The 22,124-nt window shown below is 42.4% G+C and overlaps 1 protein-coding gene across 2 annotated transcripts; it reads left to right on the top strand.

Annotated features, from left to right (window-relative positions):
- Positions 1-6,086: 6,086 nt before the first annotated feature.
- LOC138952837 (DDB1- and CUL4-associated factor 5-like) lies at positions 6,087-21,861 on the top strand. 2 transcript variants are annotated; one of them, XR_011451438.1, is made up of 10 exons: positions 6,087-6,410; positions 7,725-7,868; positions 8,231-8,267; positions 8,769-8,908; positions 11,795-11,924; positions 12,384-12,597; positions 13,165-13,231; positions 13,408-13,526; positions 13,868-20,990; positions 21,030-21,861. XR_011451438.1 is itself a non-coding variant. In XM_070324569.1 (9 exons), exons 1-9 carry the CDS (start codon positions 6,107-6,109, stop codon positions 15,278-15,280), a joined length of 2,568 nt encoding a protein of 855 aa, XP_070180670.1. In that variant the 5' UTR covers positions 6,087-6,106; the 3' UTR covers positions 15,281-21,861. The 2 variants fall into 2 exon arrangements, 1 of the variants encoding a protein (XP_070180670.1); XM_070324569.1 differs by having other exon boundaries at positions 13,868-21,861.
- Positions 21,862-22,124: the final 263 nt, after the last annotated feature.

The following is a 22,124-nucleotide window of genomic DNA, read 5'->3' as shown; positions in this document are numbered from 1 at the left end:
AGACGCCAGGCGGAGCAGCCACTAGATTGCCAATTTTAAAGTCTTAGGTATGACCCGGCCGGGGCGGTTCGAACCCAGTCTACCATGCGCGACCTTGAATATTAATTGATCACTCTGTTGTCTTTCATCAGCAAAGCGGCGGCTCAGCACTGCCTCAAGTGACTTTAAATAGTACGTACATGCTGTTGGAAATGCTGCATTTGTCATCTTAAAGCTTGAGGGCCCCAAAGGGTTTAAAATCGTGATCGTGATTGGCGTTTTTTTTACCTTTCTGTGACCGTGATTGCCGAAATTTCCATTTCTGTGATCGTGATGGGACTTTGCCCGTGATCCGTGATGACAAAAAAATCAAGTCTCGTGATCGTGATCGTCATTTGTTTTTGTGATCGTGATGGGCATTATTGCAAAGCATTTTATTTTCAACGTACATTTTTTACAGCTGTATCACTCTATGATCCTCTATTCGTCAAGGAGCCAATCCTGATTGAAGGGAAGCAACAACACATTCAGAAATATGATTTTGACAGCGATTGCTTCCTTTTAAGAGAACCAATCACACACAAAAAGAGATCCAATCAGAAGCCAAATTGCAAAAGTCTGCCAAACTTCATCCAATGGAAGGGCTTCGTGCAAAAGTTTTGAGTGCATTCAGTCAAATTCGAATTCGAAGATCAAAAATGGCGTGCAGCGGTACTGTCATCGAACTTCTGTTATATTTTGTGAATTCAAGCCAGACCAAAGCAGGCGGCGAGAATGCCTTCCTTGGTGGAAAGGTCAGGCTACGGGTCCATGGGGTCGGTCTTTCCGAAGACGAAATATCAAGTTATGTTGATCTATGTTGCCCTATGACTGTTCTGAATGTAGGCAAAGATCTTGAAATTTGTTCAAGATCTTTGAGTTTGAGTGAGATCATTGACATTGTCGATATTGCCACGTCCGGCTGTCACCTCAGGGTGACCTCGACTGGCTCAAGATCGAGTCTGCGTGTAGCCAAAACCGAAACTAGAAATGTGTTTTTCATCCCAGCAACGTGGACACGCTTGGCATAGATTCTAATTGTCGCTTCTTTGCATTAAGCTTGGATTTATTTTAGCGCCTGTAAGTGTAAACTTTAATATCATCAAAATTCAGAAACAATGGCGGTGAGACGTGCCAGTTTGGGTCACTTGATCCTCATGTCAAAGACGATCAAAGTCATGTTCGTTGGGGACTGATTTTGTCAGGCATGCTACTTTTCCGGTAATTGCCGGAAATCCGATAAAGCCGTTTTCAAAATCCGGTAAAGTCAAATTTATTCCGGTGAAGTTGAACAATTTCCGCAAAAACGATCCGTGTGAATATCGCGCAACGCAACCGGGCGCCGGTCTCAATGAAGCCAGCGCACAGTAGTGTTGTTTTCACCAGTTTGGAGGTGTGTTGAATGGTGGTGGGGGGAGGCTAAAATGGGATTTTTAACAAGATCACAACACTATTACAGCCCTGAAAATGATGCCCAGAATGCACCAGATTGCACAGATTTTAACCGTTTTTTGAAAAAAATTCCGGGGGGGGGGGGGGGGGGGCCTGGGGTCACTAGTTGGCTCGCCTGCTTCGCAGGCTCAGGCTTGTGGCTTCGCCACTGGCACTGCGCGCTTCTTTCACTGAGGTAAAACCATTTTTGGCCTGTAGCGTTCCTGTTTGTTTTTCAAGGCCATGAAACCAGGCGATGGTGTACCTCAAATTGTATGGCAAAGTTGAAAATAAAGAACCCATCACACATACATGTACTTTAGTTTCAATCCACCCAATAGTTTTTGAGAAAATGGGTTTACAAGATTTAGCTCTGGAAATGTGAAATTGTGCAAGTCAACGACATCTTTACATGTCGTTGGTGCAAGTATATATTCATGTGTGTGAGTGAGGGTGTGGGAGTTGAATGTGTATGAGTGTAGAGAGAGAGAGAGAGAGAGAGAGAGAGAGAGAGAGAGAGAGAGAGAGAGAGAGAGAGAGAGAACAATGAAAACAACATTCTTGTTACTGATTACAAATCATGATATGTATTTCTAGGTGTGTATGAAAGAGAATTAAAAAAAATAATAATAAAAAAGTACAACAGTTCTGACTTTGTGTTGAATAAACAATAGATCCAGAGGAGCGAATTACTGTGTGGTTGTGTTTACTTTGACACGTGCTTTCTGTGCATGCAACTTTTACCGTGACCGTGATTTGCCACTGCCGGGTGTTCGTGATCGTGAAAACAAAAATCAAGGTAACTGTGATCGTGAAAGCTAAAATTTCCCTTCCCGTGATCGTGATGATACCCCCCCTTTGGGGCCCTCAAGCTTGGGTATGTCACCATTATGCCGTGCCTACCCATCACTTCTGTCACTTTTAAGATGCAAGGTCTTTAGAAAAAAAAACGTTGTTTGTATTCTTACAAAAAAAGCAAGGTGTTAAATACCTCTGAAACTAAGGAAAACTAAGAGAAAGAAAGTCAACTATGAGAACAAAAGAAATGCAGGCTTGAAACTCCATGACGGTTTAATTCGTTTCACAGTGACACGGCGGCTCTCTGTTTGCGTTGTTTACGTGACTCTACACAGTAGAACATACCCAAACGAGAGAGAGAGAGATAAGTATATATATCATGACGAGAGAGCGACTGGCAAAGTCTGAGTCGTTGTATTGCCGGGACCTTAAATCTCATCATGTTATGGCTGCGTTATCCATTGAATTTTCCAACGACGGCTTGTTTAATGATCACGTCAGGTAGGCCTAAAGACATGCAAACAACTGGTTTTTAGCAGTGATACAAATGAAAAGAAGAGTCTTGGATTTTACACTCCCCCATTTACCAAATTTGAAGCAGATCCATCGAGAACTTTGGCCGTACATCGCGAACACACACACACACACACACACACACACACACACACACACACACACACAGACAGACAAACACAAGTCGTATATATATATAGATAAAGAAAAAACTAAAAAACAATATTATATAATTATACTGAAAGGCATAAATTCTGCAAATAGTGCATTGAACGATTTTGCTCTCAAACGAAAATCAGTTGAACCTGTAATTTGTAGTTGACATCTTGAGTGTCGGAGCAAATGTTTCAGCGTGCGCTTTGCAGTATTGCTGATCCAGCCACAGCTCACTGTGCCGGCTAATAAAGACAATGGGCTGAACTTACGGGAGACAATAACGTAAAAAAGATAGTGTATGGCCCTATAAAATGCAACTGGCTGTTTGGCTGTATCAGATATCGCAATCATGCCACGACTTGATGAAGGAGAGAGACAGCAAGCGATTGGGATGCTTAGAGCTGGCCAAAGCATTGTCATTGAACGTGATGAACACTGAACGTTTTCCGAAATCATTGCGCTTGGACTCTTTTTTTGAAAAATTGTCATTTCATGATGTTCTATTCAAAATCAATAAAGCGAAGGTTTATAAACACTAAAATGGCCAATAAATAAAATATTCAAACATTGAAAACATTCACCACTGAGTTCATTTTTTGTGATTTTTTAAAGTTCAGTTTGCGGAATTTATGCCTCTCGGTATACAAGAGAGAGAGAGAGAGAGAGAGAGAGAGAGAGAGAGAGAGAGAGAGAGAGAGAGAGAGAGAGAGAGAGAGAGAGAGAGAGAGAGAGAGAGAGAGAGAGAGAGAGAGAGAGAGAGGTAATCAAATCAAATCGAAGTTTCATTTTCGATAAACGAGCTTTTTTTCAACCAGTCCTCATGTCTATGTTCCCCCAGGTCTATGTTTCCCCAGGTCTATGTTCCCCCAGGTCTATGTTCCCCCAGGTCTATGTTCCCCCAGTCATATCATGTGTCATGTCATGTTATGCCATATGTCATATATGTCAGGTCATGTGCCATGCCATATGTCATTTCACATGTCATGCCACACGTGTCTTGTCGCCTGTCCTATTACATATGGCATATGCCATGTCGCATGTCATGTCATATGTCATGTCATGGCAAGCAATATGTCGTGTTATAATTATGGCATGCTATATATCGTGCTATAAGTCGTGTCATGTGTCATGTCATATGTCACGTCATGTGTCACGTTCAATGTCATGTCATGTTTCATGTATTGTGTCAAGACATGTCATATTATAAATCATGTCATGTTATGTCATATGTCATGTCATGTCCCGAGAGGGAAGGTGTAGAAGGTGGCCATGTCGGGCATGGTGAGTGTGGCGGGTTTACCGTGCCTCTAATTGTTATCAAAACCGGCCGACGGCAGTTTGGCACCTCGGTTTGTCGGTAGTCAGACTCAGTATCAAGTTTTTCTTTCTGTCATTTCTGCTGAGATTTGGCCATCTCTACGCTCTAAGTCTGGGACAAAATTATCATTTGCATATTGTTGCAAGTAAATGGAGGGAGGAGGAGAGAAAAGAGACAGACACTGACACATAGAAACAGATAACGAGAGAGAGAGAGAGAGAGAGAGAGAGCGAGAGTAGAGAGAGAAAGAGAGAGAGATCGATAGAGAGAGAGATAGAGACTGACTCGGAGAGAGAGAGAGAGAGAGAGAGAGAGAGAGAGAGAGAGAGAGAGAGAGAGAGAGAGAGAGAGAGAGAGAGACTGCTGAGGGATTCAAGTTGAATACATAAATAGGAGTACATGCAACAGACTTCATGAGAACGCACAGATCGTAAGTTTAAAACATTCAGTTTATTTTAATTTCACTGAAACAAACTGAAAATATTATACTCAAAGAACACCTTGCATTGCTTGCAAAGGTCACTGAAGAATATCTTGCACGGAGTGTGCTTACGTTCAGCATTAAACTATCTTTTTCTATACATTTGACATAACTTTCTTAATGACAGTAAAAGTTTGTCTATACATGACACTGAAAAGCTGCATTTAAACAACTTTAGCAAGATAAGATAAAAACTAGCGTGATTTCGAAATAAGGTGCCACTGACGGGCACGAAAAGACGCCAGCACGCCGCACTGAGAGCCTAGAGAGAGAGAGAGAGTTTGGAGGGAGGGATAGAGACAGAGCTAGGGGATGGGGGTCATTTATATGACATGACATGACATGACACATGACATGGCATGACATATGACATAACATATAAGACCTGGGGGAACATAGACCTGGGGGAACAGTCGGGTGCCTCCCCGCGCGGCGACTGAGTCCTCGCCGACCCAGACTACTCAGTCAGACAAACTATATGTTTGTGTTTTTCTCACATATTTCACAAACATACGCATGAGGAGAAAAAAGTGGAAAAAGTAGATAACAAAATCATGGGAATTTGTACACACGAATGGCTTTACACGTCCCCTAAACGTTATCATGTATAGTGCACACGCAAAAATGATTACTGAAAACATCTATATATATATATACGACTAGTGTCTATGTGTCTGTGTGTCTGTCTGTCTGTGCGCGATGCGCGGCCAAGGTTCTCGATGGATCTGTTTCAAATTTGGTGATCATATTCAGGTACACTCTGGACACAACCTGGTCGATGAGATATTTCAACACGTGCTCTCAGCGCGCAGCGCTGTGCGCGCTGAACCGATTTTGTTTTTTTGGGTCTGGATCCACTACCAGTAACTCTTCCTTATCTTCTCCAGTGTTTTCAGCCGCGATTATCTCCCTTCCTCCGTGTGGCGTCAATCCATATTCCCGTTACTACGTTACTATTTTTAGAAGGTCACTGCACGTTACTATTTTTAGAAGGTCTCCAGTGTTTTGCGCGTTTATCTCCTTTCCTTCGTGCGCCGGCGCAGCCTGGTATTCGGCTCTACTTCTTCCCGGCGAAGCCGGTACCCGGCCCGCGAAGCGGGTAATCATCTAGTACATGTATATATGCACTTGAGCAAATGTGTTATTAAAACTTCGAGTTTGGACAATTATGAAAATAAAAGATGCAGCGAAGTCTTTCGTCTATGTGATTGAGAGAGTGTGAGAGAGAGAGAGAGAGAGACGGAGAGAGAGAGAGAGAGAGAGAGAGACGCGGGGGCGGGGCGGAGCGGAGGAGGTGGAGCGTATAACACGTCGTCTGCTACGGAACGGAAGCGTGTTTTCTCGCGAGACATTCAACTCGATACGATTTGCTATGGCCGACGGGTGGTTTGATGGAAAATCCACACGGAGTAGCATCTTGTTCTAGGCTGTCACAACTTCACCAATACAAATTAAGACAGTCTGCTCAGAGAAAAATGGAGGGGAAGAATGAGAGAGTAACATGGCCAATACCATGGCACAATCCACTGCGCTACATCACAACGAGAGCAGAAAACGTCCGATTTGCATCACAGCAAATCATGATGAGAGAGCGACTGGCAAAGTCTGAGTCGTTGTATTGCCGGGACCTTAAATCTCATTATGGCTGCGTTAATGCCATTGAATTTTCCAACGACGGCTTGTTTATCACGTCAGGTAAAGACATGCAAACAACTGGTTTTTAGCAGTGATACAAATGAAAAAAAGAGTCTTGGATTTTACACTCCCCCATTTATCTCGTGGTTGGACTAGGAGTAGGAGTATGAGCTTGTGTTGTACTTAGGTCTAGATCAGCAGACGAAGTATTTCTCTCTATCAGTAAGTCAGCTCAATTGTTCAAAAGAAGAATGATGAGGCAAGCATATGCTGTCATTCGCCTAGGGACCAGTATCTAGAAACATGTGGCTTTTTAAGCGAAAAATCATTGCCATGCTAGTATCTGTGCAATTGGCCTTAAATGTATGAACCAGTGATCACCTGTAACAAATTGTGTTACATGTACATCAAATATGAGTGGGGGGATGGCTCCGTTGGTAGCGGCGCTGGCTTTGGAACCAGTAGCCGCTATCACCATGGGTTCAACACCCACGTTCAGCAAGGATTTATTTTCCAGTCAACTTTGTGCAGACTCTCCTTGGTGTCCGGACACCCCCGTGTGCACGCATGTGTATGATACAAGTCCCTAAGGTCACAGCAAAAGTCTTAGCCCTTGGAAAGCATGCAAACTGTGTAGCGCAATTCTGTCCCCAGGGATAGTATTAGCACTAGCAGCCTAAAATTTCCTTAGGTAACTTAACTCCCCAAGGACAATAAGATATATATATATACCAAATAATAAATTTCAATCTGGCCTGACATACCACACTGACACACATATAGTGTAAAGTGACACACACAGACACACACACACACACACACACTTACACTATACAATTACATTTTGGTAGTCAGCAATGAGTTTAATCTAATTTTATGTTAGTGTGTCATTGACTTGATTGAGTGTGGTACATAATTGCCATTTACTGAAACTGACACCTATTGAATGTTTTGTTTGACAAGCAGAAACTAATTGAGTGTGATGGTGAGTGGCTGAAATTGGTGGGTGTGTGTGTTAGGAACTAACTCTGCTTTAATAGGTTTAAATGCAGGACAATGTCCTTGTAATTACCGTTTGAAAGAACACCGATGGTTAACCTTGAGGCACCACTGTAGATTATATGAATAACAGCATTTAGTTGAAGTAAAGTGGTTCCTGTCATGAGAAGACACCCTTCCCGCAACCAAGTATGTCTTCCTACTATAGGTGTCCTTTTATTTTGCGGTCTCAGTAGACCACAAGCCAACAAAAACTGTAATTCATTCAGAGTTGTCCTGTCTTTTGAGGTGCCTTCTGTTATCAGTGGTGCTGTACTTATCTTATGCTTGCAGTTTCTTCCCAAATGCATTGTGTTTTTCTGCTTTGATTACCAGGTGGCGATGACAGGAGGGTGCTGTTGTGGAATGTGGAGAAAGCATTGTCTGACATTGGAGAGCCCATTTCAATGGCAGGAGAGCACAACAGCAACATTTTCTGTTTGGCCATTAACAAGACTAACAGCAAGATTTACTCTGGGGGTAAGTTTCAGATAGGCCAGTGCATCATAAGGTGATGGACGTGTAGTCCTCAACTCTAAACTGCAGGGGCAAGGGTTTGATCGATACCTGGCCTCTTGCTCACTGTTTTGGCCGATTTGAAGCCATATGTGTGTGCCACCTTGCCACATCTGCAGTGCAACTCTAACTAGATTACTGAAAAGGAAAATAAGAGGCTTATATTTTGTTCAGAGAAACTGAAAAAGTTCGGGAGCACACATGCTTAACAATTTCCTGCGGAAAAGATTGATTCAAGATTTTCTTTTACAGTTTTAGTACCAAAGTCTACTTGAAATGTTACGTATTGTTATAACTGTTAATTTTGCTCTTGCTTTTGTCTTTAGGAAATGATGAGCAGGTGGTGGTTCATGATATTGCAAGGTGAGTTATGAAGCGTTTGGAAAATCAAACAAATAAAGAAGCAAACAACATTCCAGCAAATTAGCATATAAATAAGCTATTTGATAGGTTACCTGATTCACCATTTTTTTTAATCATCAGGCCACATGAATGCTTGATTTATTAAAATTTTTGAAGGATGCAAGGTTTTGAAACGGTCTATTGTTAATATTTCTCAGTGAACATTTATACACATCAATCTGAAATGTTTCTGGGTACACGAATGTTGAAAATATGTGACGGAACACATATTTATATATTTTTTTTACTTTAGGTGTTTATTTTGTCTCTCAGGCCTTACTGTTTTGTGTATTTCTCAAAGCCATTTTACTGTTTTAGGCATATTTGAAATCAAGATACTCTATTCTGTGAACTTTGAAAACGTTTTTGCACAGAATTTATAACAAACCATGATTTTCCTTGAAATTTTCTGACATTGTGTTCTTAAAGCCTATGCCTAGTTTTTCAAACCTTTGCTTTCAGTGGAGAAACTGAGGATGTGTTTCCGCATGATGAAGCAGTCTATGGCCTGTCCACGGATCCCAACAATGAAACGGTCTTTGCAAGTGCTTGTGATGATGGAAGAGTTCTAGTGTATGACACAAGAATGCCAACAACTTCAGGTAATTTGTCTGGGGTTATGGAAGGTGTGTGTGGGGGGTGAAGAAAAATGTAGATGTCCCTCACCACCTTTTAATTTGTGTTCTGCATTGGAATGCCTAGAAATGTAGTAGAGTTTTCGACTCGCCTCAGCAACCAGGAGAATCATAGGATTCAGTAGTGTTAGGCTGGTCACAGATGGACAACATTAAGTAAAATTGTAATTCAATCCAGTTTGGGTTTTAATGAAACAGATCCTGTGATTAGTCAGAATGCCCCAACTCATTAAAAATTACCAGTCATTAATTGTCGATAACCACTCGCTAAAAAATCCATTAACAACCTGCTGGCGAGGCGCATTGATACAGCCTCAACTAGTCTCGGTTAGCTTTGAGGGTCATTTTACAAGTAGGAAATATGAAGGCCAACGAAATACCGAGACCATAAGGTATGCGAAGTGATGACGTCGAATACGTGACGTAAGTTGATGCATGAATTCTTCCGGACTACGTCAGTCAATTCCAAAGATCGCTTTTGTGAGGAAAAGAATTTGTTTTAGAGTTTGCTGTCCAGAAACCCGTCAAAAAAGAAGGGAAAATGTGTGTGAAAGAAAACAAAACAGGAGCAGAGTGATACGATAGGAATACAGAGACATATTTCTTGGGACTTGACCCTTTCAGGTAGGTGGACTGAAAGTAGTGTGTGAACAGAACAGAACCAATTCTGTCTGTTTACAACCGCATGAAAGCAGGAAAGAGATCGTCGTCAGATTGAATTACAATAACATTAAAGGGCAGCTGTCGGGTTGCCTGGCCTCAAAAATGCGCGGAGTCGCGTGCAAACACGCGTTTAAGAGTTTTCCGAGTTGATTCAACTAAAGACTGTTGATTTGGTCCAGAAGAAGATACTTTTATAATTAGTTTGAAAGCATGAAAATTAGTGAAACTTTCCGCTAGTTCTCACAATCCGCAAGAAAACAAAGCAGTTGGCAGGCCGAAACGACTCAAAATCCGCGACCGACAACTCTGTCAGCACAAGAAGAGACGCAGCAGTGACGTCATCCGAGGAACCCGATAAGGCCGCTGCGAAGTTTACAGTACAATGCAGAGTACAGCTGAGCATCTGTAATGCTGTACGCGTGATTGATTCTTGCACAAAGGAAAGTATTAGGGTGGTGGTATCTTCTCAGGACCCATGTTCCCATCTTCTCTTCTTTGATCTGACCAACTGCAACCTTCACAAGTTATTTCTAAAGTGGTTCACATGCTGTTGCTACTCCCCCAGTCCACCCGGTTAAACCATAAAGTTGCTCAACCACAGACCCTCGTGTCCCTGGTCAGCAGACACTTTACACTGAAGAAGGTCCACTTGAGGTGTCACGCCAATTACCGTGTACGTGTGAGGTACTGAATTCAAGACAAAAACCAACTCTGTCGGTGGGAAAATCTAGGAAAGATCGAGATAATGACAATACCTCTTCAGTTACTCACCCAAGTTGGTAGACGAGATAAGATAAAGGGAAGAGAGACGAAGACAAAGATGAAACAGTGGATCTAGTGTGGAAAATGGGGGAGGGGGGTTCGGCCGCAAAAAAATCAAAGATGAATTTGTCAAACTGTGATTGTGATGGTTTTCGTGTGTGTGTGTGTGTGTGTGTGTGTGTGTATGTGTGCGTGTGTGTGTGTGTGTGTGTGTGTGTGTGTGTGTGTGTGTGTGTGTGTGTGTGTGTGTGTGTGTGTGTGATAACACATATGTGTGTGTGTGTGATAACACGTATGTGTGAGTGTGTGTGTGTGTGTGTGATAACACGTATGTGTGTGTGTGTGATAACACGTATGTGTGAGTGTGTGTGTGTGTGTGTGATTGCACGTGTGTGTGTGTGGTGTGTGTGTGTGTGTGTGTGTGTGTGTGTGTGTGTGTGGTGTGTGTGTGTGGTGTGTGTGTGGTGTGTGTGTGTGTGTGTGTGTGTGTGTGTGTGTGTGATTGCACGTGTGTGTGTGTGTGTGTGTGTGTGTGTGTGTGTGATTGCACGTGTGTGTGTGTGGTGTGTGTGTGTGTGTGTGGTGTGTGTGTGTGTGGTGTGTGTGTGTGTGTGTTTGTATTTGTGGGTGCATGCGTGTGTCTGTGTGTGAGTGTGTTTGTGTGTGTGTGTGTCTGTGTCCCTCGACGCGTGACATTATATGCCAATAAGTTGAACAAAAACAGGGTTCAAGTGGGAACACCTGAACAAAAGCAGGAGGGGGACGGAAGACACTTTATAAACTCCGTTTTTTACTGCGAAATTTTGGCCTAAGAGAAGACACCCCATCCTAAGTTTCTCTTTACCTACCCGTGAAGTATGCTTTAGGGCTTGACTAGACAACCCGATTGCGCTCACTACACGGTATAAAGAGAGCGCCGTTCAACCCGGTCGATTCCTCGGCTGACGTCACGCGTCCAAGGGAAGTAATTTTCGAGTGGGCTGCATTGACTCAGCCAAGAATGCAAACTTTCTTCCATTAAAGACATTGTAGAATGTCTAACATTTTCGGACTTGTGTTATCAAGCTGTTAAAATCACCAAGTAACTTTTAAGTATAGTTTCAGTTACATGAGAACTCATTCTGATGAACAGATTTTGAGAGCCACAACCCAACGGATCTGCAGACAAAAAAGCACCAAAAGAATGAATATCACTTCCATCTTATTAAATGTTAGTGTAATTAATTACACATTAACACGCCCTCCTAAAGTCTAATTGAAGCCTTCCGTCGCTTCGCTCCGTCGGGCTTCAATTAGCTTTTGTCAAGCGTCAATCCCCGATGAAGACCTCGAAGTTTCAAATGGAAGCATGTTAATGTGTAATTAATTACACTAACATTTAATAAGATGGAAGTGATATTCATTCTTTTGGTGCTTTTTTGTCTGCAGATCCGTTTGTGCTCGCCAGCTACAGCTCTTCGATGCACGCAGTGATGTACAACCCTGCTGAACCGCGTCTCCTTGCCACTGCCAATGCCAAAGAGGGAGTGGGTCTGTGGGACATACGAAAACCTCGCAGGTACGTCATGCTATTTTTTCATAAGCATACACTGATACAGGCTATTTTTGTGACATAGTTGTTGCATTAAAATGATTATTTCTGTAAATCTTGTAAAATTTCTGTTCCATATGGAAGAGTTGTGGTAAGAGAATTTACTGCTAATAGGAAAACAACATTTACTGCTAATAGGAAAACAACGTCTTTTTCTTCAAGAGGGAACACATCGTTTCTGTTTCTGCTTTGAAGGTGGCCGTAAACAAATGTGTAAAAAGGCAGCTCCCAGACCACATTTGTTGAAATTGTTCACATACAATATTAGCAGTAATCTTTGGCAACTTTGCTTGGCAAATTGAAGAGGATGGGTTTTTATTTCAAGTATGTCTTAATAGTAAAACTGTAAATTAATTTTAGCTTCATGTCTGGTTTTGCTGCTTGAGCATGTTCACTGTCAAAATGAATAGTTTTATTTTCTGATAGTGTCCTGATGCGGTATGGAGGGAGATACCTTCAACAGAGCTGCATGAGTGTCCGGATCAACAACCAAGGCACCCACCTGGTGGCATTACGACGACGTTTACCTCCCGTTGTGTATGACCTCAGCAACACCAACCCCTTGTGTGACCTTGACCATGATGGTTACTACAACTCATGCACGATGAAGAGTTGTTCTTTTGCTGGGCCAAATGATGAGGTGATTGATTGTACAGTAAATCGTCTGTTTCAACCCTCTTTCTTTCATTTTTTCAAACTTTTATTTTATAGTGCCAGTAAATGTACCTTCTCTTTAAGGCACTGAGAAAGGAAACAAACTTGCATCGGTCTTGAAAAGCATTAACAGCGGAAGAGACAATAAACAATCATAACCAACCCATCTCTTTAAGACAAGCTCTTGTTACAGGATTTTTGGGACTTTACTATCGAATGCGTTAACCAGAAATTTGTTGTATTTTACCTGTTAAAATCTCAAATTACCAGAATTGACATTGGCGTTCGGTTATATATATACCACTGCTCAATATTTTTTGGGACTGCTTTTTCTCGACATGGGTGAGGTGTGTTGATAGAAAAGGGGACGGATGAATCCAGCATTCTTAGGTTGTACATTTCTGAGTGAGCATTTTCTTAATTGAGACTTGAGGTATTAAACTTTTCAAGGAATATTTTCATGTTTTTGAGGAAATAATGATACAGTTGTAGAGTTCAATATCTGTGCAAAATGTTGGGTTTTGAAATTAATGATGTTGATTTTCCATTGCAGTATGTGTTATCAGGATCTGATGACTTCAACCTGTACATGTGGAAGATACCTGATGACTTGTCGCAAAGTAAGTTTGCCTTGAAACGTCTCAACCTTATATACAGTTAGCATCAACATCAACACGCACACACACAAAAAGTCACTGACCTACTGACTCTAATTGTGTTGGTCTTGTCATTGGAAACAAACATTTTATTTTATTTTTTTGTTCTAAACTCCAGCTGACGTGTATGTTGTTTACAGGAGTGTATGTGAAGCAAGCTCACATGGTGCTGCGAGGGCACAGATCCATTGTCAACCAAGTGAGATACGATCACCACAGTGGCATCGTAATCTCCTCAGGTGTCGAAAAAGTAATCAAGGTAAGTTCAACAGTTTTGGTAGTATTTGTAACTGTAAGTGTTTGTTTGTGTGGCTAGTTAAGTTTAACTTACCTTTAACACTTATGCTTGTTCTTGAATGTATGTGTTTGCCTTATCTGATATGGAATCATGCTGACTGTGCATTTTTCTCTGATTTTTTCTTATTTTAAAAATATCAAGTTTACATGTGATCCTGTGTACTTAAGGTGATTTTGCTTGTAACCTCTCTGTAAAAAGTATCAATTTCAACTCCTTTTACTCCTGTCTCTAGCTCTTATCTCTGCTGTCCCTTTATCTTATGTTGTTCCCCCGTATGAATTCAGTTGGTTGTATCTGTGTAGGTGTGGAGTCCCTTTCTGCAAAAGAGTGGCAGTGGAAGCATGACATCCATGAAGCCAGAACGTGAATCGGAGAGACCGGTGTACACGCACGAGGAGTACATCAACTTGGTGCTGCGTAGTGGTCTGGTGATGTCCCACGACTACTCCTCCCAGTCGGTGGAAGAAGACCCGCGCATGATGGCTTTCTTCGACAGCCTTGTGCAGAGAGAGCTGGAGTACTGGAGTTCTGAGGAAGACATGTCGTCCAACGAGATTGAGCTTTACGACAGCATCTTGCAGGTGACGCGCAGGTCCCAGGACCACAGCAACGACGCCAACGACAATGAACCACCTCAGCGTGACAGAGAAGGTCATAGTTCTGATTCTTCAGAGAACAGTGAGTTCTCTCCCTTCACTTTGGCGTTTGCTAGCGTCATGGCTGCCCAGGAGACAGACGCGTCCCGTGTGTTGGACGCCCACGATGAGAGCGAAAGACTGAGGGTGGCTGTCCAAGAGCCCCTGGAGCTTGGCAGTGAGGGACGCTCATCCAGTCATAGCAGGAGAAAGAGTATCTCGGAGATCATTGCGCAGAACCGGAAGGAGGTGATGAGAGCAGCAGAACTGAGACATCGGAACAGGCGTTCACCAGTCGACCTCCATGCCACCATTTTGTCGTCCTTGAGCTCAGATTCTGACTCTGATGACCAGGGGGCAGACCCCAACTCCAGAAGATTAGATATCAGACGCATTCTAAACAAACGCAACGCTCAGCAACAGCGGGCCGCGTACCAGCTCAAACGGTTGCAGGCCCTGCGGACGCGGCTGGTGACAAGTGACACAGACAACAGCAGTGATGAATCGTCATCAGTTCCGCGGCGAAAGAGGCCTCGTCTAGGATCCAGTAGTTCCAGAGAGGAAGTGCAGGCCAAAGTGGCAAGTGATGGTGAAACCGGTGCTAAGGCGGTGACAGGTGGCAAGTCTTCCTCTGTTGTGGTGAAAAGTAGTGACAGTGGTGCTAGCACTTCGCAAGTGACGGTAGTGCCCAAGGGGAGAGGGGGGTTTGAACACGAAGCAGGCCCTTACCTGCAACAGGGCGAAGGCCTAGTGGTATCCAGCCATTTGCCCGCTTTACCATCTTCCAGCTCTCATTCAGAACCGGTGGCTTCCACGTCTGGAACTTCTGTTCCAGTAAATGCTGAAAACTCTGTTTCTACTGAAAATGGTAACATTGGTGGTTCTGTCAGTAGAGGAGGTTCCGGTGGAAGTGTTGACCCTGCCCCATCAGAAGCCGCCAACCAGTCCGATGGGGAGGGGTCTCAGCCGGTGTGGAGTGAATTCAAGAGGTTTAAAAGGCGCTTGGAGCGAGCCACGCGTTACTACCGGCGACGGAAAAGCGCAAGTAACAATAACAACGAATCAAGTGATGATGACTAGAGGAGAGGCTGTTGCTGAATTTAAATATGAACAGAGAGAGTATGGTGCATGACTGTTTATTTGGGGGTGAAGGGAGGGAGGGGGTATGAGATCTTTGTGAATTGCAGACAGGCTTGAATAAAATTATAGTGAGATTGGTTTGCAGGGAAATGAGTTATTATAAAAGCACCAAGCTGATATTGAATAGAAATGGTTGGAACTGGAAGTGGTACTGATGTTGGATGCCATGACAGTCAAGTGTCACTGTTGTGGAAGTGTATGTTACAAGTATGAAACATATAAGCTTCTGTTCAGATTTGTAAATTCTTGATTGTACGTAGGGTGTTCTGAAACTGTCCTTAGAATCACATACTATTGCACAGCTCATCGTTACTTCAAGTTATTTTCTAGCATGATCCTTCGAGATGTGCCATACACTTTGACAATCTGTAGAAATACCTTTCAAACACGTCGGCGAGAGTGTTTTTGCCGATACCCTCGCTAACTCTCAGACAGCAGCACCTGGGCTCTCGTAATGGGTTACTTGGAGCTTTTTCTTTACATGTTAAAACAGGAAAACGTCATAAGGGGCCAATTGATTGAGGAAAACATAGTGAATGGAACATCAGGCAGACACCCTAAGCTATCAGAAATTTGATTGATTTGAAAGCTGTGGAAAACGGGACGTTGCCGTGGTGTTGCATCAACCCTTGAGTGCCCGTTTATGGTGCCAGGCTTTAAACACCACGGGCAGGCAATGATGCACAGACCGCTCTAAGTCTAAGGTAACCGTACCCTTCTCCCCTAGTAGAATTGGGGCAATATGTCCTTAAGTTTTGAAAATGGGACCACCTGTTTCTTGCAAGTGTTCCGAGATCATCAGTAGTTGAAAGGGGTGAAGCCGTTTAGGAAAATCCAAACGGTTGATTGATGTATTGTAAGATTAATAGACACAAGTCCCCATCGCCAGTGACAGCCTTCCCAGAAGCCTTACACTCTTTATACTAGTGACATTCGAAGAGCATTTTTATGCACCATTCTAGACGTACGCCCTTTTGTACGCTAGAAAGAGAACAGGCACCCGCTGTCTGCAACGAGTGTATACCCCTAGATGCTTGTGCCAGATCACATTTAAGGGTGCTGATTTAATTCTCTATGTGTCCTTTACCTCCGTGTCTGTGATTTGTGCATCATCTCTCGTCAACTTTTCAACGGCAGCAACGTTTGTTGCAGTAACAACATTCAACTGTCGGTCTGGGTGGATGTTATCTTTGGGGATCTGTCTACCCGATTTAAAATCAATGTACTAGTTGTATGTAATCACTTTGGAAGGTGCTTTCTTTCCAAAAGATTCCTATAATTTGTAGAAAGTGTGAGAAACATAACAATCCTTTATGAGATTTTTTATACATCATAGCTCTAAACTCCCTTTTTTTAGCTCCATGACAGGCAAGTAAACATGGACGGGTATTGTTCTTTAAGAGCTGTTTTAGATACATGAAATTTTGTGTCATCGCCGATAAAAGATTGCAGTATGCATACAACATTGTAAATATCATGAGGCCTTGCCAGGAGCTTTGAGTCTAAACACTTCCAGAACACCCCTCGTATCCTCACGGTCTATTATTAAGTGTAAACAGTTAAAACTGAATATCTTAAACAGAAGGAGAAGAAGAGTTTATTTTGCCATTTATAGCAACAGCCGCTGGTATTTGTCCTACATTAAAACCGCAGGTCTATGCAGAATCAAAACTACAAAATTTTACGGGAACAGCTGTATCAAAGGCAGGTTGCTTTACTTTTTTTCTGCAGGTGTGCATGATATGCATTATACGAAACCACTTTTGTGTTTTTCAAGGCTAATACTCTCACAAAAATTAATTTTAAAAGTTTATATTTTGATTACAATGTATTTAGGCGTGCTGTGTTCCAGTTGTGGCAGTTTTATGGGACTTTTGATGCCAAAGATACAGAAAACAATGTGATAAAGGAATGAATAGGAAAACGGTCAGAGGTTGAAGCGTGTGTAGCTTCATGGCTGGACTTGATTGCCACTGGCAGAAAATGAGTACATGTACTTACCATTAGGCCAGGCTTGGGAAAGTTTAGGAAAATGGAAGGGCCATTGTCCATGTAGGAAGAGTTTGTGAAACTTGGTGAAGGTTTGAAAAAAAAACCCCTTGGAATTTCAAAAAGAAAGCAAAATATGTTCTTCATGGCACACACTTAGAAGAAAGGTTGTGAGATGCATACATGTCAACCTATATGCAGACCTGCCTACCCTTACGATTTGGGCGTAATTTACTACGATTTTTATTCCAAACTACGCCACTACGCTTTCCGCGATAGAAATTCGATTTTTAAGAAACCGAAAGTACGATTTTTTGCATTTCGTCCCAATATAAATCCTATCCGTATTTTTACTCTCGCCGAGCTTTGCGAGCGCACATGCGCGATGCGCATTTTCGGTCTGTTCACATATATGCAAGCAAGGTAGACGACGCCTTTTGCAGTGCAATGAAGCGACGCACGAAAAATCCCCATGAGACGGACGAAGAGTCTCAGTCAGAGTCTGACAAGGAAACTGTTTACAGTGGTGGTCTGATTGCAGCGAAAATGAAGAAAGCCGCTCAACAGAAGTACAAAACCAGCTACTCAGAATCTTGGCCATGCCTAAGACCTTCTTCTTCTTCTTCCGTAGAGGACTGGGTTCTTGCGAACGTCTGAGAGTCCTGCAGTTGAGTCACTGACAAACACCTCTATCGAAAGGACCAAGCCACGTGTTGTGTTCGTTTTGCCACAGTGATTTTTCATGTGCACACGGAGGAAAGAATGACTGAGCGAAGCACATCAGGACAAACAACCACATCATCCTAGATCGTTCCAATCAGTGTAGTTTCCCAGTGCTGTGTTCTAGGGTCGTTTTGACTGACTTCACAATTTGATAAAATCAATGACATTTTATTTTTGCGAAGCAACTGAATATGAACAGAAAGTGTGCAGAAGAATGTTTGTGTCCTGCAAGACTTTATGAACAACTATTTCTCCGTTGGGAGAAAAATGAGGATGTCTACAGGCAAGGTAGTGTCATAATCTTTATTTGGGTTCTCCTTTTGGTCACACCCACCGATAGCCGTTACTTTTGGCAACGAAAAACTACTCTTTCTATCATCACCAGATTACTCTTTTTGGCTGGGCTCATTACTCCTTGTAATTTTTGGGGTAGGCAGGTCTGTATAATATGACACATTTACCATAGTAAAAGCCTCATCACACCATAAACCGGCACGGTTGGCCTAGTGGTAAGGCGTCCGCCCCGTGATCGGGAGGTCGTGGGTTCGAACCCCGGCCGGGTCATACCTAAGACTTTAAAATTGGCAATCTAGTGGCTGCTCCGCCTGGCGTCTGGCATTATGGGGTTAGTGCTAGGACTGGTTGGTCCGGTGTCAGAATAATGTGACTGGGTGAGACATGAAGCCTGTGCTGCGACTTCTGTCTTGTGTGTGGCGCACGTTATATGTCAAAGCAGCACCGCCCTGATATGGCCCTTCGGCGTCGGCTGGGCGTTAAGCAAACAAACAAACAAAAAATCGCACCATAAGACAGGACCAAAACCCATAAGAAATCGTAGTTCGAGAGATGCCATTTTTGAGCGTCTGTGACTCATGAGCATTTCAGTTAAGCTTATCTCCCTTGTTATATTAGACAGTTGAAACTAGAAGTGATCCATTTGAGAATCATGCGGAACGCAGATCCGAAAACGAAAGCAAACGGACTCGCAGAAACGTAATTTTAATGCGATTTTGTTGGTGTTTGGTCCTGTCTTATGGTGTGAAGAGGCTTTTACTATGGTAAGTGTGTGATAGAGGTTGACATGTACTGCAAATACAAATAACACAATTCAGTAAAAGTTATAAAACTTTACAGACAGACAGACAAACGTGAGAAAAAACAAAGTTTTTCAAAAAATAATATTTTGACCATTGAGAAGAGGTCTAATATTCAGCATAAATTTTGACAGATTGTAAACTGCTACTTTTAGGTAGGTGCAGTAGTTTAAACATTGTTGCAGAGTGTAAAACTGTTTGAAGGACACAAATTTATGCACAGAGCGTGAAGAGAATTGATCTTGTTACAGGTATATATTGTGGGGACATTGGTGTCTTCATTATAATATGTTTGGCTGTCATCTTACAAATGAAAGGACTTTTTTGTGTAAGAATGGTGGTTATGAATTAGAGGATTTTTGTGTGTGTGTTGGAACATCATCTGCTGTACATGTTCTGTTGTTTAAAGAAAATAGGCGTAGCAGTGGTCTCCTTGTGGAACCTTGCCTCTGACGAATGTTCTTATACATGTAATATCAGATGCTTGGTGCGGTCAGATTATGATCTGAATCACCACTCTGCTACACAGAACAATCAGGCAGTGAAAGGTATTGATAAAACTTGTTTTAGTTGATAGTGTTATTATTAGAATATTGTATTGTACTGCAGCTTGCTGAGATAATACACTAAACCATTCATGAATTTGCTGTATTACTGTTACAGCTTTGATTGTTTGACTCAATCAACTACTTATTTTCAGAACTGTACATAGCTTATTGATTTTGAAAAATCTGGTTACAATAAGCTAAATTTTACATTTTGGTTTGTCAATATATTCTTTAAGTTGTAGCAACCCCCTTTGTGGAGCAATTTGAGTGCAGAAAATTGTGTTTTTAATTACTATAGCAACATGAAATGGTTTGTTTGTTTGTTTGCTTAACGCCCAGCCGACCACGAAGGGCCATATCAGGGCGGTGCTGCTTTGACATTTAACGTGCGCCACACACAAGACAGAAGTCGCAGCACAGGCTTCATGTCTCACCCAGTCACATTATTCTGACACCGGACTAACCAGTCCTAGCACTAACCCCATAATGCCAGACGCCAGGCGGAGCAGCCACTAGATTGCCAATTTTAAAGTCTTAGGTATGACCCGGCCGGGGTTCGAACCCACGACCTCCCGATCACGGGGCGGACGCCTTACCACTAGGCCAACCGTGCCGGTATGAAATGGTTGAGTGAGGTTGTTTGACTTACATATTTTTACTACCTTTATATGATACTTGATGAATACCCGCTTCGCCGGGAAGAAGTCGAGCCGAATACCCGGCTGCGCCGAGGACCCGGCTTAGCGAACCGCACGAAGGAAGGGAGATAAACGCGCAAAACACTGGAGAAGAGTAAAAATAGTATAACGGGAATATGGATTGAGCGTTGTCGACAGTGACCTTCTAAAAATAGAAACGGGAATATGGATTGACGCCACACGAAGGAAGGGAGGTAAACACTGAAAACACTGGAGAAGATAAGGAAGAGTTACTGGTAGTGGATCCAGACAAAAAAAAAAAAAAAAAAAAATCGGTTCAACGCTGCGCGCTGAGAGCACGTGTTGAAATATCTCATCGACCAGGTTGTGTCCCGGGTGTACCTGAATATGCCCACCAAATTTGAAACAGATCCATCGAGAACCTTGGCCGCGCATCGCGGACAGACACACAGACACAACTCGTATATATTGTATGATATGGGTGTATATTTATGGAAAAAAGTAATGTTTTTTTCAAAGAGAAATGTAACCTTGTAAGTTATGTAACAGAAATACCTACCAAAAAGACTGCATACTCATGCTTACACGCAGGCACACACACTCACACACAAACAGACACACACTTTCATGCATGCACGTTCTCACACTTGCACACAACATAACATACTCACGTCAGTTAATACTTATCAGTGAGAATTTGTTCATGGTTAAGTACAGTACAGCCAAATTGTGTGAGGGATGTTTTCCTTTGCGATGAGTTACATTTTCTTTTCTTTCTGAAGGGTATTATCCATTGACCTCTTCAGCATTCATACTTTTCTTATGGTAGTCCTGTAAGGAAGATACATGTTGTTGCTTATTCCAGATACTATCTACTGCCAAAGGGTTTGATGCTGCCTGTCCTAGATCAGTCATTAAACAGCTTTCTGAGAAAACATTTTGCTCACAGATTCCTGTGTACATGCAGAGCTTGGTGAATACCTGGCTAAACTCCAAAACAGTGCATTATCGTTAGAATCAACTGTGCTGTGAAACCTCATTTTGGGGTTCCAGATGTTATTGTTTGTCATAACCTTAAAGATACAGTCGAACCTGCACTGGCGATTATCTCTTGATAACGGCCACCTCTCTATTACGACCGCCCCAAAGAAACCCGGATAATTCCTGTATAATTTATCTTCCATAATGACCACCTGTCTACAAGGACCATTTTCGGCTGGTCACCTTTTGGTGGTCGTAATTGACAGGTTCAATTGTATTTACTATGTCCATGAACTCCCTAGTGTCTAAATGTGGACCTGATGCAGTCACACCATGTCGTGCAAGACGTGCGCCTGCCCTGATGCTCATCTGATGAGTGCAACAATACCATGCATTACTTCCACTGTGATAACATGGAGGGGTGGGAAACATTTCAGCTTGGAGGGGTAAAGACCACCTTCCAACATTACATGAGTACAGCTGCAGAGTATTGTGAAAATGTACACATAATAAAATTTAAAACTCAATGTTTTGTCTGTTCTCGGTGCTGTAAAGGCATGTAAGTGAATCAGTGACAGTGTGAAGTTGCTCATGAGTGTGAGTGTATGTGTGTGTGTGTGCAGTCATTTGAAGTGAACTGAAAAACTCTCCATGGAAAAAGAGTAAAGTAACAAGTGAAAAAAAAAATAAAGGTCACGCACGCACTTATACGCATACTTCACACACACACTTATACTGTTCAAAAAAAGAAACGCATAGCTTGTAATATTTGGTTAATTTAGTTATATGG

Source organism: Littorina saxatilis, linkage group LG17 (assembly GCF_037325665.1).
Source record: "Littorina saxatilis isolate snail1 linkage group LG17, US_GU_Lsax_2.0, whole genome shotgun sequence".
Taxonomy (NCBI): Eukaryota; Metazoa; Mollusca; class Gastropoda; order Littorinimorpha; family Littorinidae; genus Littorina; species Littorina saxatilis.
Note: the sequence above shows the minus strand (reverse complement) of the source record. Positions and strands in the feature narration are given on the sequence as shown.

What these genes read in the sequence shown, in the direction of transcription:
- LOC138952837 (XM_070324569.1), top strand. Translation starts at nt 6,107, where the DNA reads ATGGAAAATCCACACGGAGTAGCATCTTGTTCTAGGCTGTCACAACTT. An exon ending in CAGCAAGATTTACTCTGGGG is followed by an intron (nt 7,869 to 8,230) that starts GTAAGTTTCAGA and finishes TTTTGTCTTTAG; the next exon opens with GAAATGATGAGCAGGTGGTG. An exon ending in GTGGTTCATGATATTGCAAG is followed by an intron (nt 8,268 to 8,768) that starts GTGAGTTATGAA and finishes CTTTGCTTTCAG; the next exon opens with TGGAGAAACTGAGGATGTGT.